General features: G+C 40.0%; 1 protein-coding gene across 2 annotated transcripts in view; it reads right to left on the bottom strand.

The window, feature by feature from the left end:
* The window catches only part of fstl5 (follistatin-like 5), a 187945-nt gene that overhangs the window by 14304 nt on the left and 158850 nt on the right, over positions 1-14791 (bottom strand). For both annotated transcript variants that reach the window (XM_063493843.1, XM_063493852.1), the window contains 3 exons: positions 8518-8544; positions 8179-8297; positions 1971-2120 (listed from right to left, as the gene is read on the bottom strand). In XM_063493843.1, coding sequence (XP_063349913.1) covers positions 1971-2120; positions 8179-8297; positions 8518-8544 — 296 coding nt within the window. The remainder of the gene's footprint in view (positions 1-1970; positions 2121-8178; positions 8298-8517; positions 8545-14791) is intronic.

Raw genomic sequence — 14791 nt, 5'->3', positions numbered from 1 at the left:
ATCCCAACAACTAGCAGCTGCCTACTATTCTCAAGAACGGAGAATAATTGATGCCCACAAAGCTCGACTACAAGAAAATAGCTTTTTTCAAGTAGAAGCTTTTTTACTTTGTAATGGAATTAAGACACGCAAGTTAACAGAAAGTAGAGGTCAGGTTGAAAGAGCTGCTTGAATAATTGCTAGAAAACCAAATAAAAATTGTTTTTTCTTAAATAGACATTTGGAGTAGGTCTCCACGATTTCATAAAAATAACCTTCATGGAATCAGAATTTTGCCATTCAAACAACATCCAAACAAACCAGATGAATGGCAGACTGCTACACTGAACAACGATATATTTGGAGCAAAAAAGTGCAGATTTTCATGAAAAGAACTCCTCTCAAACTGTAGCACCATTTTAGATTGACCATGCTTTGGGTTCTTGTTGCACCCAGTGGTATGAGACACATTTCACTGGATTCAATTAAATACCAACTAGGAAAAATGGATGGCTTTACAGCAGGAAAATGACCTTAAATGTACCTCAAATTCCACAATGTGCAACCTCAAGAAATGCAAGCTAAATGTTTTATCATGGCTTTCAGATTGGGGACTGGGGACAGTCCATCAATGAAAGCTTGTGGATAAATCTCTAACAGTAATGCATGCAAAAAATCTCTGAGTATTTAGTAAACAGAATAGAACAAGTACTCTTAGCTGGCTTCAAAAATATGTACAAGCAGTGATGATGTTTCAGGCTGTTTTCAAGCAAGATAACAAAAATCATCCTGCCTGAAATATTAAAGAAACGTGTCTTCTTCTTTAACGTTTTCTTTTTTTTTGTGCCAGATGGGCACGATCATCTCTAGATTTTACAGAGGATGATCAGAAAAAGAGAAAAATACCAGGGAGAGGCAGTTTATAGCCAAAAATGTTTTGTTGGTGTCAGACATTGGGGAAAAAGACTGCTTCAGACAGCTTCAAGCTAATAGGAAGGCAACGTTAACTCAAATAACTAGCTGTTCTGTATACAGAACAGCATCTCTGAATGTGAAACATGTTGAACCTTGAAGCTGATGGGCTACATTGGCAGGTGTCACTAATGCTGGCAGCTATAAACATGAACCTGAGGCTACGTTTTATGCAGGCTGAAAACCAAAGGTCGTCAAACCCAATACAACACAGTATCAGACACAATGTACCTAATATAATGTCCATTACTACAGTAATTTATGTGCATTTAGTTAATGAATCAGAAAATGTATTTTTATGCTTGGTGGTGTTTTACTCAGACTAATAGACCATAAACTGGAAAATTATTTAGTCTACTGGTGTTTATTACCCAGAATACTAGGTTGAAGGTAGTGTGGGTTAACAAAGAAAGCTGATAACCACCATTCTGATACCTTTCACTAATGATCTGGTTTGTTGAGCCAGATGACATAAAGAAAGCCTGGCTATATTGAATTTACATTGGACTACACTCCTCATACATCATCACACCACAGCGCTCACTTATTTGTATTAATGCTCTACTAAATAGTTACTTAATTAGAATATCCCAACACCTCTGATACAAGTGTTTCCCAAATAACTGGATACAGGTCATTTTTAGTTTAGGCCTAAAGCATTCATATATTTGAACTTCATGAAGGAGGATGATGTAAGGAACTGGGAAAAAAAAAACAAAACATGTGTGTCCTTCATTCAGCAAAATCAATCACAGAAAATACCCATATGGAGCAATGATGTATTGAAGGTTTTTATGAAATATGTTGCGTTCAATCAACATGGGGACACCGAGCAACCTTGAGGTTTTTTGGCACAGATGGAGTCAATTACTGTAAACAAGAACTTTTCACTTTTACAAAGACACAAACAGGAAAGATTATTCAATCTTTTTTTGCCCTGTATTATCGTCAGACCCTCTCTCTGTGTCTCCGGCAAAACTGACGAGAACTTGTTTTTTCCAGTTTAGCCCGATAATTACCTGGACGGCCTTCTGAGACTGGATGTCAACTATGAGCACTCGATCCAAGGTTGGCTGTGTCACATAAATAAACTTGTCCTTGATGTTGACCGCTGATGACCACACACACCTCTGAACCGCCTCTCCTGGTGAGGTGGGGCACACTTCCTCCTGCAAAAACAAAGGCGCGCACACACACACACACACACACACACACACACACACACACACACACACACACACACACACACACACCGACAGTGAGCAAATTGTTTTTCATATTACAGGGAAATACGTCTCATTAAAAAACAATTACCTTCACCTCGTCGTTTTTCTGTGTTGTTTACTACCTGCAGTCTTATCACCTATGCTGATGTGAGTCGTGCTATCTTGGCAACTTGGATAAATGAGCTTTACGTGGTCCAGTGAAATCTCTGTAATCGCTCCCACTTGTCCGCACATATTCTTCAACACAAAGCCCGCGGACAGTCTACGGCTGTTCAGCTTCCACTCCTGGCAGCTCTCGCCATCCTGGCTAACGGGCAACTCAACCAGCCTTCTGGCTCAGGAGATTTCCACCTCTCACCCCCTTCCCTAGTCATCCAATCCTCCAGGCAGTGACCAGTCGTCCATTTCAGACTCTGTGGGACAATTTTGGGAGCTGCAAGGATGAATGAAGGACTCCGGCATGGCGGGATGAACTCTTTCTCTCATATTTACAACCACAGAGGCAGCCCATGACAGGTCCCTTTTCACTGGCCAAATTTTCTTGGTTCGAGGGGCATTATTTAATGTATGAACTTGACTCAACTTTATATTAAGAATGATGGGGAAAAACAGAGAGGAGGGATCTAAACTCTACTGCCGACCTCCCCAGTGATGTCGCCCATGTCTTCTCTGTAGGTTAATTTGCAAACAAAAGCATCCAGCTAAGAGGTCATTTCAAGAAGCTAATCACTAAATCATTGACACTGCTTTGAATCTTCTGGCTTGAAAGAGACAGAAAGACAAGGATTTCAATTCTCTGTGACTACATTGTCCAGGTGCAGCGCCATCTGTTGCTGTTTATTCCAAAACAGGTTGGAGGAGTCAGTTTTAAAAGCCAGAAATCCTTCCACTTTGTGAAGTAATCGTTGAGTCATTGTTATTGAACCCTGCGACACCCCTGCAGACCTACGCTGTGGTCATTTTGTTGCTAGGGGGGCTGTCAATATCCAACTTATTGCACCTTTAAGAAGTGAGAAGTCGAACATCTGATGCCCAGCCGAGGGTGTGAATGGAGGCGGCTGTAATCCTCTCTGTATATGTGTGTTGCATATGTCAGTATATATGTGGGTGCAATCGATGTATGCAATTTATGTTGTAACTGACAGGTTTTAAAGACTGCAAACATTTGCTGTACTCTTTTATGATGGAAATGACTACAGTGTGAAACAAACAATATATATCTTTTCATCAAATACTGCAGTAGGACATTATGCTGCAGTGAATTCACACTGCGGTGTTGTATTTCTTTAAAAGATATTTAAAAAAAAATACTAGTGTGAAGTTATATTTAGAGGATTTTTACTCTCTACACTTGTGAATGTGGATGATGACATTTAAAGAGCTGCTGTGAGAAATATGAGGCTTCTGATATTCTCCAGCTAAGCCGCCGGATGATTTGTAGAGCTAGTACATTTGTGACACATAAGTCGTCTGTGGGGAGGGAAAGTGCCGAAAACAGTGAAGCAGCAACATCCAAAAGTGTCAAAAAGAGAAACTTTGTGGTAAAGTCACGGCACAATCATGTCTAATCTCTTGAGGTGTTCCTCCAAGCTCTCAATCCAAACTTCTGTACTCTTATAGTATGACGTGATGCAACTTTCACAATATTTTTTTTTAACATGTACTCATAACTTAGTTGGACCTAAAGCTTTTAGAGAATTCTCCAAGCACATTTTTCAAAAAGCTATAGGTGAGTTCCAGCTAGTATTACCCTAAAGGTTTTTTTCTTGTTGAACCAGCATGCTAATTATCACCCTTGAGAGTAAACAAGGTCCTCTTGGAATACATGAGACTTAGAAAACACTTCTGTTAAAATTAAAGAAATATAGAGAGAGTGTTCAAGCTGTTCAGTTTTCTAAAATAAATGTGGCATTTCTAAAATTCCAATTATTATTTTTTATTTACCCTTTGACTGTTTTATGATTAAAATTATCATTAAAAATGTGAGGTTTATATACATACAAAATGCATTTACATAAGTTAAGCATTTGGGTTCTCTATGCTCCTCCTACTCTGGAAACACCAACAGCTACTCTTCCACTCTTTGTTCAGTTCCTCATGGTCACACCACACCCTCCTGGTCCAGTTCTGTTACTACTGGAGGAGGACCAGCCATCTCAGGCAATGCCTGGATCTGGCCGACGTCATGTGGCTTATCCTTGGGGCTAAAGTATAGTCCCAAGTCTGCTCTACCCCCTGAAACACCAAGCTGTGAGTCCTAAAAAAGAACACTAAGACCTGCTTCAATCCACACCGACAGGGTATTTAGCCGATCAACAAATTTTATCTACTGGAAAATGTGGATGTATCGCGCTCTGGTGCAGGTAGAATACCAAGTGGAGCGCCAGGTGGAGGAGGAAAATAGTGGCGCAGTCTACGGCGTGGATATGGAAATTATTTTTATTGTACAAAAGACCAAGAGCACGATGGTAAAGTGCAAACTGCGTCCATCTGAGCGCATCCATCCGTGTTTCTTTGATTTAACCTTTACTAACACCCAAAAATGTGGAACGTTTAGTACGCATTTGAATTTTTCCTGCCTTTTTCTGTCTTAATTACTGTAACTCACTTATGGTGTGCATCCCACACTCTGCAATAGGCCATCTTTAACTGCTCTAGAATGCAGCAGCTAGGCTGCTAACAAAAGCTAGCTATAGTTTTGCCTTTACAAGCTTTCAGTTCCAGTGAAATTCAGAATTCATTTTAAAATTTTATTAACAACATAAAGCCCTACATGGCCCTAGTTCCATCTTATACAGGGACATGTGCTGAGACATTACTGTGGCAGTTGGCCTCTCCGATAATCTGTACACACTCTTTTAACTGTTCCATGCTCTTATTTTAAAACCAGAGGGGATCATTTTGAGGTTGTAGCTCCTACATATTGGAACAGGCTAAATCTGTCGTTTGTTTTAAACAACTGCAGAAAACGTTTTCTGCAGTCATTAGTTTTTAACCTTTTGTCCTTTTTCATAACTATTCTTCTTCTAATGTGCAGGAGAAAATCTAAGACTGTATCTTTAACTCACATTTGTATATTTAGACATGTACAACTATCTTTAATTTGTGGTTTTCTCCAAACTGTGAAGCACTTTGTATGTTTTAAAAGGTGCTATAAAAAATAAGCTATTGTTATTGTTTACAGTAAACATTAAGACAACCACCGCACTTAACATAACCCTGTAGCATAGATAATAAAAAAAAAACAACCTCATAACACATCTGATTGTCCTTTGTTCCACAGGAAACCAAATAAAGATGCTTCCTGAAGCAGAATTGGACATCATTGTGTTTTCTTCAATACAACATGTATCGCAGTTGAGCAGTCTATATGGTGGATTTGGATAATGGATTGGCTGTGCATAAGCAATCAATCCTCTGTGATGGAGAAAACGTGAGCACTGTGCTGGGAAACGGCCTCATGTGTTCACACCGCAATCCACCAAGACAAGAGTGGAGTGCTGCAGTGATTGATATCCTAATACAAACACCTCTCAGAGGAACGCTTGGCTGATTGTTGCGCGTTCATGGCATCGCTTTATGTATAACAGCCGTCCAATCAGTGCAGGGCTCCTGGATGAAAGGCAGCTCAGAGGAAAGCTGCTATTCGAGAACACGTGTAAATCTAACAGGTATCTATCAGCTGAGTGCTTTGAATGTTTTGCTGCTTGAAAGCTTCAGTGATAAACGGTGTCTCAGTAGGGGAGGCTCGGTGTAAACAGTCCACTGCCATCTGAAACTCACTCTGACTGCATGAGTTATGTTAGTGAATTAACACCATGACCCAGTGGGTACCCTATGTGTCTAGTGGACATTGTTTTCTTCAACTGTCCATCCATTTGTCCATTTCTTACCACTTATCGGGATCCAGGTCGTAGGGCAGCAGTCCAAACACAGATGCTTAGACCAGCCACTGCTTCTAGCTCTTCTGGGGAGTAACTGAGACAGTCCCAGGCCAAACAAGAGATGCATCTCTCCAGCTTTCTTGGGTATTCCCCTTGATCCCCACTTTGGTGATATGCCCGAAACACCTTACCTTGAAGGCATCTTAATTAGATGCCCTTTTCGGAGAAACGGAGGCTTTACTCAAGAATGACTCAACTCCTCACCCTCTGTTATGCCCAGACACCCTTTAAAAGAAGCCAATTTCTTGAATCTGCAACATTGATTTACTTTTTTCTGTCACTGAAGGTTGTAGACACAAGTGAAGCTAGGAACCCAGACTGACCAATAAATCGACAGCCTCATCTTCAAACTCAGCTCTTTCCACTTCGACAGATCAGTACTGCATCCACATCAGTACACTGCACCAGGCCTGCCTGTCAATCTCTTGCTTTACTCTTCCCCCATTAGTTATCTGACAGAAGGAAAATAATGACATATTTATTTGAACAATGTTAGGAAAATGACTGTTTGAGCCTGTTGTTTTTTCAGGTTTACAGAACACGTTTGTTTTTCTTCCTTCAGTGAAAACGTCTCTAATGAAATTATCTGGTAAATGGGGAGGAGATGATGGAGAGCATCATCTCATGGGTAAATTGGCCACGTGAATGGCTGCATGTCTCTACCTGTTAGCCGTGCCCCCATCACCCTAGCTGTTGGGATGGATTTTTCCACCATGGACGACTCTTCTGGTCTAGTCTGATCTTGATTCTCTTTGGGGTTTCTCTGAAAAACGTTCAAATTAATCTATACTGCAATGGAAAGCTTTAGGTCCATTCATTTGAAAATCAGGAGAAAAAGAAGGACATTGCTGACATAAGATAATTACACCATCATTTATCAAGTGTGTGAGAAAATGCAGATCTACATTTAAATCATATTTGCAATCACTCATATCAATATTGGACAGTTTAGTGACCATCAACTGTTGAGCAGGACACTGAACGTTCGGCAGCTTAGCTGACTCTGAACCTCAGATAAATCCAACTGCTCACAGAAGCCGTCACTCCGTCGGATAACAGGGCACTTGATGTGTAGGATATAAATAGTGAATAACACATTACATCTTTTTCAGAAAGATTAACAAAAACTCCTGTTTGTTCACAGGAGTCCACTGTAAAACACTAAGATCCAAACACTGACATTTTTGATCTATGCAAGCCAAGGGCTTACAAGACTATTCAAGCACCTCTTCTCTGCTTCCACTTCATTAAATTAACTGGTCACTGACAAGGTTTTCCAAAGTTAAAATAAAAATTTTACAAGGAACATTTCACAGTGTTGCGAGTTCCTGGCAGGCACAAATCATAACAGTCTTTGGACTTTAGGAAAAGAAATGGGTTTTGCGGAGAGGCATGAATTCATATTAAATAATGTCATTAAAATTATTGCAATTAAACTTGAAGTATACTAGGTTAGGTGCTATTAATTTTCAACATTGGAGTTCTGACACTTATACAAAGGAAGAGCAAAATACCCTGTTAGGTCTCCTTTTATGCTGCATGTCGGCAAAGAAACCACAATAGGGCTCACACAAGTGTTTTTCTTTTTTATACACTTTATACTTTTGGATACATTAACAGTGTTTCTAACCAGAAACCCACTGTTGGTTCAGGACTTCTGTAAAAATGTATTTAAAATAATTACTGTAAATCCTTTACATATACAGTATTCTACATCACTGCTTTAGAAATGCATTATAAACTATGATCTGTTTTAACAGCAAGGCCCAAAACTGACACTAGATATTCATTGAGAACTATTTCACTGCTCTTTGAAGACTGCAACCTTTTCCAGTCCCCCACCTTATGGCTACATATAGCTATGGTTGACTTCTGATATGCTAGCTTTGCCTGGTTGAGTTAGACGTCTTTACACATCTTGCTGTTTTATTGGTGGCTTACAAAACACCTCTGGCAGCATTACTGCCACCTTCTGACTGGACTTGGGCTTTACGTACATTTTTAATGATGGAATATAAAAAAAGTCACTGAATCTTAAATGTTTTCTGATGACTCACCTGCAGAGCCAGCAGCTTCTCACTGGGTTTAATGTGCCGTTGGATCTCACATGCAACCGGCTGAATGACTTTGATCCCGTCTTCATAGAACACATAGAACATGTTGCCAATGCCGAGACCTGTGAGAGAGTAACAACAGCGCTGTTATATACGTGAAAAAGCTTATGAGACTGCACAGTACGAACATTTGGAACGGAAATAAGCATACAACATTGTTATCTACTCTCGAAGCATCAAATCACTTAATCCTTCTCATCACAGTTCAGTAACCCTATTACAGAAATTCAATTAACTCAGTTTAATGAATGCTATAGTGGAGCAGAAGCAGTCTAGACGTACCTTCTTCCCGCCACAAAATGTTTGCCACTGCAAGGAAGGAAAAAGAGGAAAGCACAGATGAAAATAAATGCAAGAATCAATAGTGTCCCTTTGTGAGAACTAACACCCAAATACTGACTCCTGTTGAGGCAAAGAGGAAAGCAGACCACATGAAAGTTTTATGGAAGCTGTCTGTCTGACACCAAGTGCAACAAACAATCGATGGAGCCCTCTGCTTGGAAATAATTTGATTCCAAACACTGGAAAATGGAGTGCAGGCAACAACAAGTACTGTAAAACAGCTTATGATTTTTGGATGCTGCAATCTTACAAAGAGAGAGGAAAAAAAAAATCTTAGACCTCAGATCATCATCCATCAATATGAGCGTTATGGGTAAGCTGCCTTAGACACCCATGAGTAGTCCACAGGTTTCAGGCTCAGATGATTATCATAAGTCATTAGGAAGGATTAATGTGCTGCTTCTTCAGTGGCATGAAACCTGTTTTGGCTGCTATAACAGGTAATTTCTCATTAAATTCACTTAGAAGTGACTAATGACATGAAATGTGGGATGAAAGCCACATAACACCCTGAATGTTCACTGGCGACCTAAGACACAGACTGACAGTGGGCTTTCAAAGCAGCCACTGGATACTCTGAGAGAAAAGATGACATTATAAGACTAAATAGTGAGAAGAAAATCTAATGCTATTATATACTTTCCATGTAAAGATAAGAGCAAATTCTTCTACTCAATCATTCTCATCCCTCAACCCGCCACCACCACTATCATCTCACACTGGCTTTTAACTGTGACCTTCTCTCATTGTTCATGTGTCCCCCAGTCTTCTCTCTGCTTCCATTCCATCTTCCATTTTCATGCATTTTCAGTCTACAAACCAATCTCCAGGCCAATTCACATCCGATTCTAATCTCGCCTCTATTGCAGTGCTCATTCCCGCAGCCTCTTGCTCGGGTGGACGGATGCAGAGAAAGAAAAGGGAGCTGAGACAAAGCCAACCAGACACCACTGTGCCGTTAGTCAGCCTTAATCTTTCAAAAGTGCTTTGTCAAGTCTTTCCTGTGCACTCTTGCATACCTTTTAGCTCATTAAAAGTTCCACAAAAGGAGCGGGGTGTATAGTGGGGTCTGGAGGATCGAGGAAGGAAGGAAGGCAAGGACAAAACAAAAAGGAAAACAATACAATTTATTTGAGATCTGCCAAAAATGGAAAATGGAAAAGAGGAGCTGAGATGAGATCTTGTGTGCCCCGGTCTTTTCCAATAGTCCACAGTATTGATGCTATTCATCACTTGGCAGAAACACTGTGGCTGTTCTGCGCATACAAGGAGCCCATACATCAACTTCATCATCCATATAACAAAACAAGCTGGCTGCCACTGTAGGCAGTGAGTTCACTCTTTCTGGCCGTAATAACTATGTTTCCACTGGGCTCCAAACATCGGGGACGCCACGCTCACCAGCCAGTCTGGCCTCCGCAGTTCCTACCCGTCAGCAAGGTTACATAAATTCAATTTGTTTACAAGAGCACGCTGCTGCGACAGTGGGCCAAACAGCCTGTGGTGTTCACCACAGTGGCATGGCAGAAGACAGTATAATACAGCTAAAGTAATTGGGTCACAGTAGATGCAAATATATAATGTAATTCAGGATGACTGCCTTAGGTGTTCAGCTTTTTATTGCTCTTTCCAGGTATTCTTTACGAAGTTTCTTGGAAAAACTGACCCAAGACTTATGCTTTAATTATAAGCTCTACACACACACACCTTCTCGACAGTTTGGAAGTACAAAGCCTGCTCGCTGCTCTAGCATTATATATTCAGAAAGTGAAAAAATAATGCTCGAGAAAACAGGGAGAAATATCATTCTTCCTCTTCTTTCTTTCATCATCTACACTGATACAAAAGTCTTTTGAGAACACTGATAGCATGCAGAGCAGGTACCCCACAAATCTGTGTGAAGCCAAAAAGATTTTTGCATGTGCCTGCCAACTCCCACTTGCAGTACATTGAGGCCTGGATCAAGATGCCTTAGGACTCTCTCCTTTGGCTCTTAGCCAAGCCCTGTAAACCTGAATATCAGCAGAAATTTGTCTTTAATCAACAGTGTCTAATACTACTTTTCAAATGCTCCTTTAAAAAAAAAAATGAATAGGTAAATGCATGTTCCTTTTACCTACAACCCCAAAATGTTCTCTTCTTAGAATTTTCTCTGTGCTGATTTTCAGAATTAGGTAGTTGATCAATTTTCTTGTAGGTGTTTTCAAGAAAGACTATTTTCTTAATTTGCTCTACACTATGAGTGACGCTGCTTACAAATGAACACTACAGTACTTTCAGCATGAATGTCTGTGAAGCTTCTCAGTCATCCAGGTCATCGTAGACGTAGACGTTGAAGACGTTTCACCTCTCATCCAAGAAGCTTCTTCAGTTCAGAACTGAAGCTTCTTCTCGTATGAGATGTGAAACGTCTTCAAGCAACTTGAAGAAGTCCAGACGCTTTTCTTTCCAAGCTCCTTAGACTTTCAGCATGAATAAAAAACATCGGTTTTGCCACACGAGATATCTGGATTTTTGCCTAAATGTCTCTGATTTAAAGTGAAAAAAGCTCAGGAATTTACCTGAAACTTCATTTAGAAGTCAATTATAAATCTAGGGAGGGAGTTCAGGAGGTAGAGCAAGTCATTCACTAATCAGAAGATTGGTGGTTTGATCCTTCGCTGTGCCAGTATGCATGCCAAATGTCCTTGGGTAAAATACTAAAACCAAGTTTCCCTCCGATGCATCTATTGGATTATGAATGTCAGATAGAAAGCACAGATAAAATTCCCATCACACAGAGAGAGAATGAGAGGACTGTTATTGTCTCATACTGCTGCAGTTTCAGTGAGAAAAAAAAAGAAAAGAAAAGAAAAACTCACAAAACTGCACACCATTACTGAGAACTGAGTAATTTCCAAAACGAATGCAACAACGCATGCCAAATATGTAACAATAAAGAAGAAAGTGTTCATCCACAACAAGGTGCTCATGGTAGTGACAGCCCAAAAGTATGTAAATATACACATAATATACAATATTAAATTGGATGGGATGTAATCCCAGATTTTTTTCCTTTACTTTCAAAGCACCAAAGAGTAAGTGCCATTTAGTTCCATTATATAAAAAGAGAAGGCAGATACCTCTGCAACTGGCAGCTCACACCAAAGCTATCTGACTTTCGAGTGAACTGTCCCTTTAACCTCAGTTTATCAGACAACGCTCTGGGCGCAGGGTGGGAATCAAAAAACAGTTCGAGTTGAGAACCGCTTCCAAACTGTCCAATCTATCTCGACTGTATGCCCCCAACTGCTTCTATCATCACTGGCACATTTTTCTGACAGATGAACATGTCAAACTGATGGAAGTGGAGCTTTGACACGTGAGTCACACTGAGGCCTTTTTTTTTTTCCATACTCTGGTTTTAAATTGTGCTCAGACAAATAATTTAAAATTTTATACTTATGCCGATCCCTCCCATTTTATATACACGTTGGTCTTTCTACTGAGAGGTCTGACATCATTACCATTGTGCAGGCCCTTTAACACAATGAGAAGTACAGAGTATAATTTTTAGGGGGCAATTTTCATATCATGACACGTATGCTTTACAAAGAAAAGCCACAGCAGAAATCTTTATCCAGTTCTAGGAAATGAGAATTATAAAGCAATGCACCTTTGTGAGTCAAAGGTCAGAGAAAATGTCATGAAGCTGTAGCTCTCAGATGGTAAGCAGAGTATCTTTTTCCTGCGTGTTTTGCAAAATGTAGAAATGATGGTTGATACGGCTGAAGAAAAGTCATGAAGGGTCATTTTAAGCGCCAAGATATTTCATGTCTTATTTAAAGTGGCTATCAACTGATGGTGGCTCGGGCTCTCTGGCGTTAAAGTGAATACTGATGAAACAATATCATTTTCAGAGCCTTGTGCTTCTCACTTGGCTTCTTCTCTCTGCACTACAAACACTTATGAGTCACCTAGTGATCAAGTCCAACTTCATACAGAGAAAGTCTTTTAGCTTTTATATTTAACCCATCCATTCTTCAGTCATGAAATTCTTCAGATTTCCTAACAGTTTTTTTTTTCCTTCTTCCCCCGTTGCTTTTAGCAGCTCTGTGCTTCAACAGCAAGTTCCCAGCAGTACTATTTAAAGTCAGGTAGAGCGAGGAAGCTTTCAAAATAACAGGTCTGACGGCACTTGAATTAGAGCTGGGAGCCCGTGGACGACCGAAGGCTGTATCATCTCTTTAGGATGAAAAGTATTCAAAAGACTTAATCCCTGAGAGTTTTCAGAAAGGAGAAAAAAAAAAAAAACGAGTTACTGGAGAGCACTTCAAACATCCAAACTTGAAAAATAAAACTTGTTTTAACTGATTGTGCTTCATCACAAACACGGACTGCTATGGGAGACATACACAGATGACTATCCGCTGTAGCAGTGCAGCCAATGTGATCCATCTGTAACCCTTGTGGTTTCTTATTTTTATTACATCACTAAATGAATCATGCTCTGTCACATTTATAATACTTTGCAAAGTCATGGCAACTAAATCCATTCAACCTTTCAGCCAGTCTAGTTCTACAAGCCAGGTTTAATGTAATCACTATAATCATTCAAGTGTAAATAGATTTTAAGTGGCGTTCGTGTTGTGTCCTCTGCTGTTCATGATTTGTACTGATTATGATCATTATCTTCATGATTAGTATTATTACATTAGTATTCAAAAGAATCATCACAAATATTCATAAGCTGTCATGTTGTAGCTGGGGCTTAAAGGCGTTAAAACTTTCCACTGGATTTACGTTATTCATTTCGGAAAGCCTTCAGCGTGAAACTCAGTCGACAGGCAGCAGGCTGCTGACACTGCGGATAGCGTCACTGCCTGGTTAGAGTTCCTTGTTGCTGACAGCGTGTCCAACGCTGTGTGAAAGCCTGCTGTGATGGGGAGGGACGCTACTGATGGAAACATGGACGCTAGTTTGGCTCGAGCTGATCTTCTGTGTTCAGAGGATATGAAGCAGACAGCACGGCGAACAGCATAGCATAAAACAGCTTTGTGAAGACTTCGGTGTGCAGCGGTGGTTCTCATCTGTGTAGCGCCGAGGCCCAGGAGATTGCAGGGCTTTGTTCCAACCAATCACTTGAGCAGCAGATTTCACTGATTAGATCTTCCCCTTCGTCTGAAACTGTAAAATCAAGCAGTGGTGTGTTTGATTGGAACAAAAGCTTACAAACTGCAAGATATGATAAAATGGCCAAGAAAACGTGACAGAATAAAAACAGCAAGGTGTGCAGAGAAATGTTGAGGGAGGAAAAAAGTGGCATAGAAGAGGACAGAACATGGAGCAAAGACAACAGTCTAACATAATTATCGGTTTAATAACATTAAAAAAAAAGTTATGGGGTTATTAAGAAATGCACATGACCAATGATCTCAGTTTTGAATTTACTTTAGACATGTCATCATTTTTTTTTCATGAAGTTTTGCAGTGATAAATGTTTACCTACAGGTAGATATCAGCTGTGGGGCTGTGAAAATGTCTAGTGTTCTTTTCATGGTGTATATCTGAAAGTTTAAGTTACTTTAAACAAGAATTTGTTGGAGCACCACACTGAAATCTAACATGGACGATCCTAAGACCTCATGTCACTCGATGGCTTAGATACAGACATCAGATGAGGACCAGCAGTAACTGACTGTGCGAGAAGTTTTAATGGTCTATTATTGGTCACACACCTCTCTGCTTATCTTGCAGATCAGCAGGTATCTGTAGTTATTAGTCTGTTTACTTGCACAAAATTTAAATAGCCTCTATGCCAACTGTGGTTTGCACCAACACAGCATTACTATTGAGGTGGAACAGGAAAGGTTGCCTGATTATTTCTGTGTATTAAAAAGCTGATAAGCATCACAAATTGCTCTATTATGTCTGACATTAATGATTCAATCTAGATACTTAGCTGGTTGAAAAACACACAAGTGGGATGAAGAACACAAGAATAAAGGGAGCTGTGGGTGTCACTTTGCAAAAAATTACCAAAATGCATTAAAATTTCTCATTCTGGAATACAAGTGCTCTAAGCAATAAACCTCAGCATAGCATCAACCTCAGAATCACATCACACCTCCTACAGTTGCACACAGTGAGTCACTATCTTCATTTTCACACATGTACTCTGGACAAAATTAGGAAAATTAGGTTGTGATAATTTCCACATGTGGGACAAACTACG

The sequence above is a fragment of the Pelmatolapia mariae genome, linkage group LG2, assembly GCF_036321145.2.
Source record: "Pelmatolapia mariae isolate MD_Pm_ZW linkage group LG2, Pm_UMD_F_2, whole genome shotgun sequence".
Lineage (NCBI taxonomy): Eukaryota > Metazoa > Chordata > Actinopteri > Cichliformes > Cichlidae > Pelmatolapia > Pelmatolapia mariae.
The sequence above is the reverse complement of the archived record's forward strand: the minus strand, read 5'-3'. Positions and strand labels throughout refer to the sequence as shown.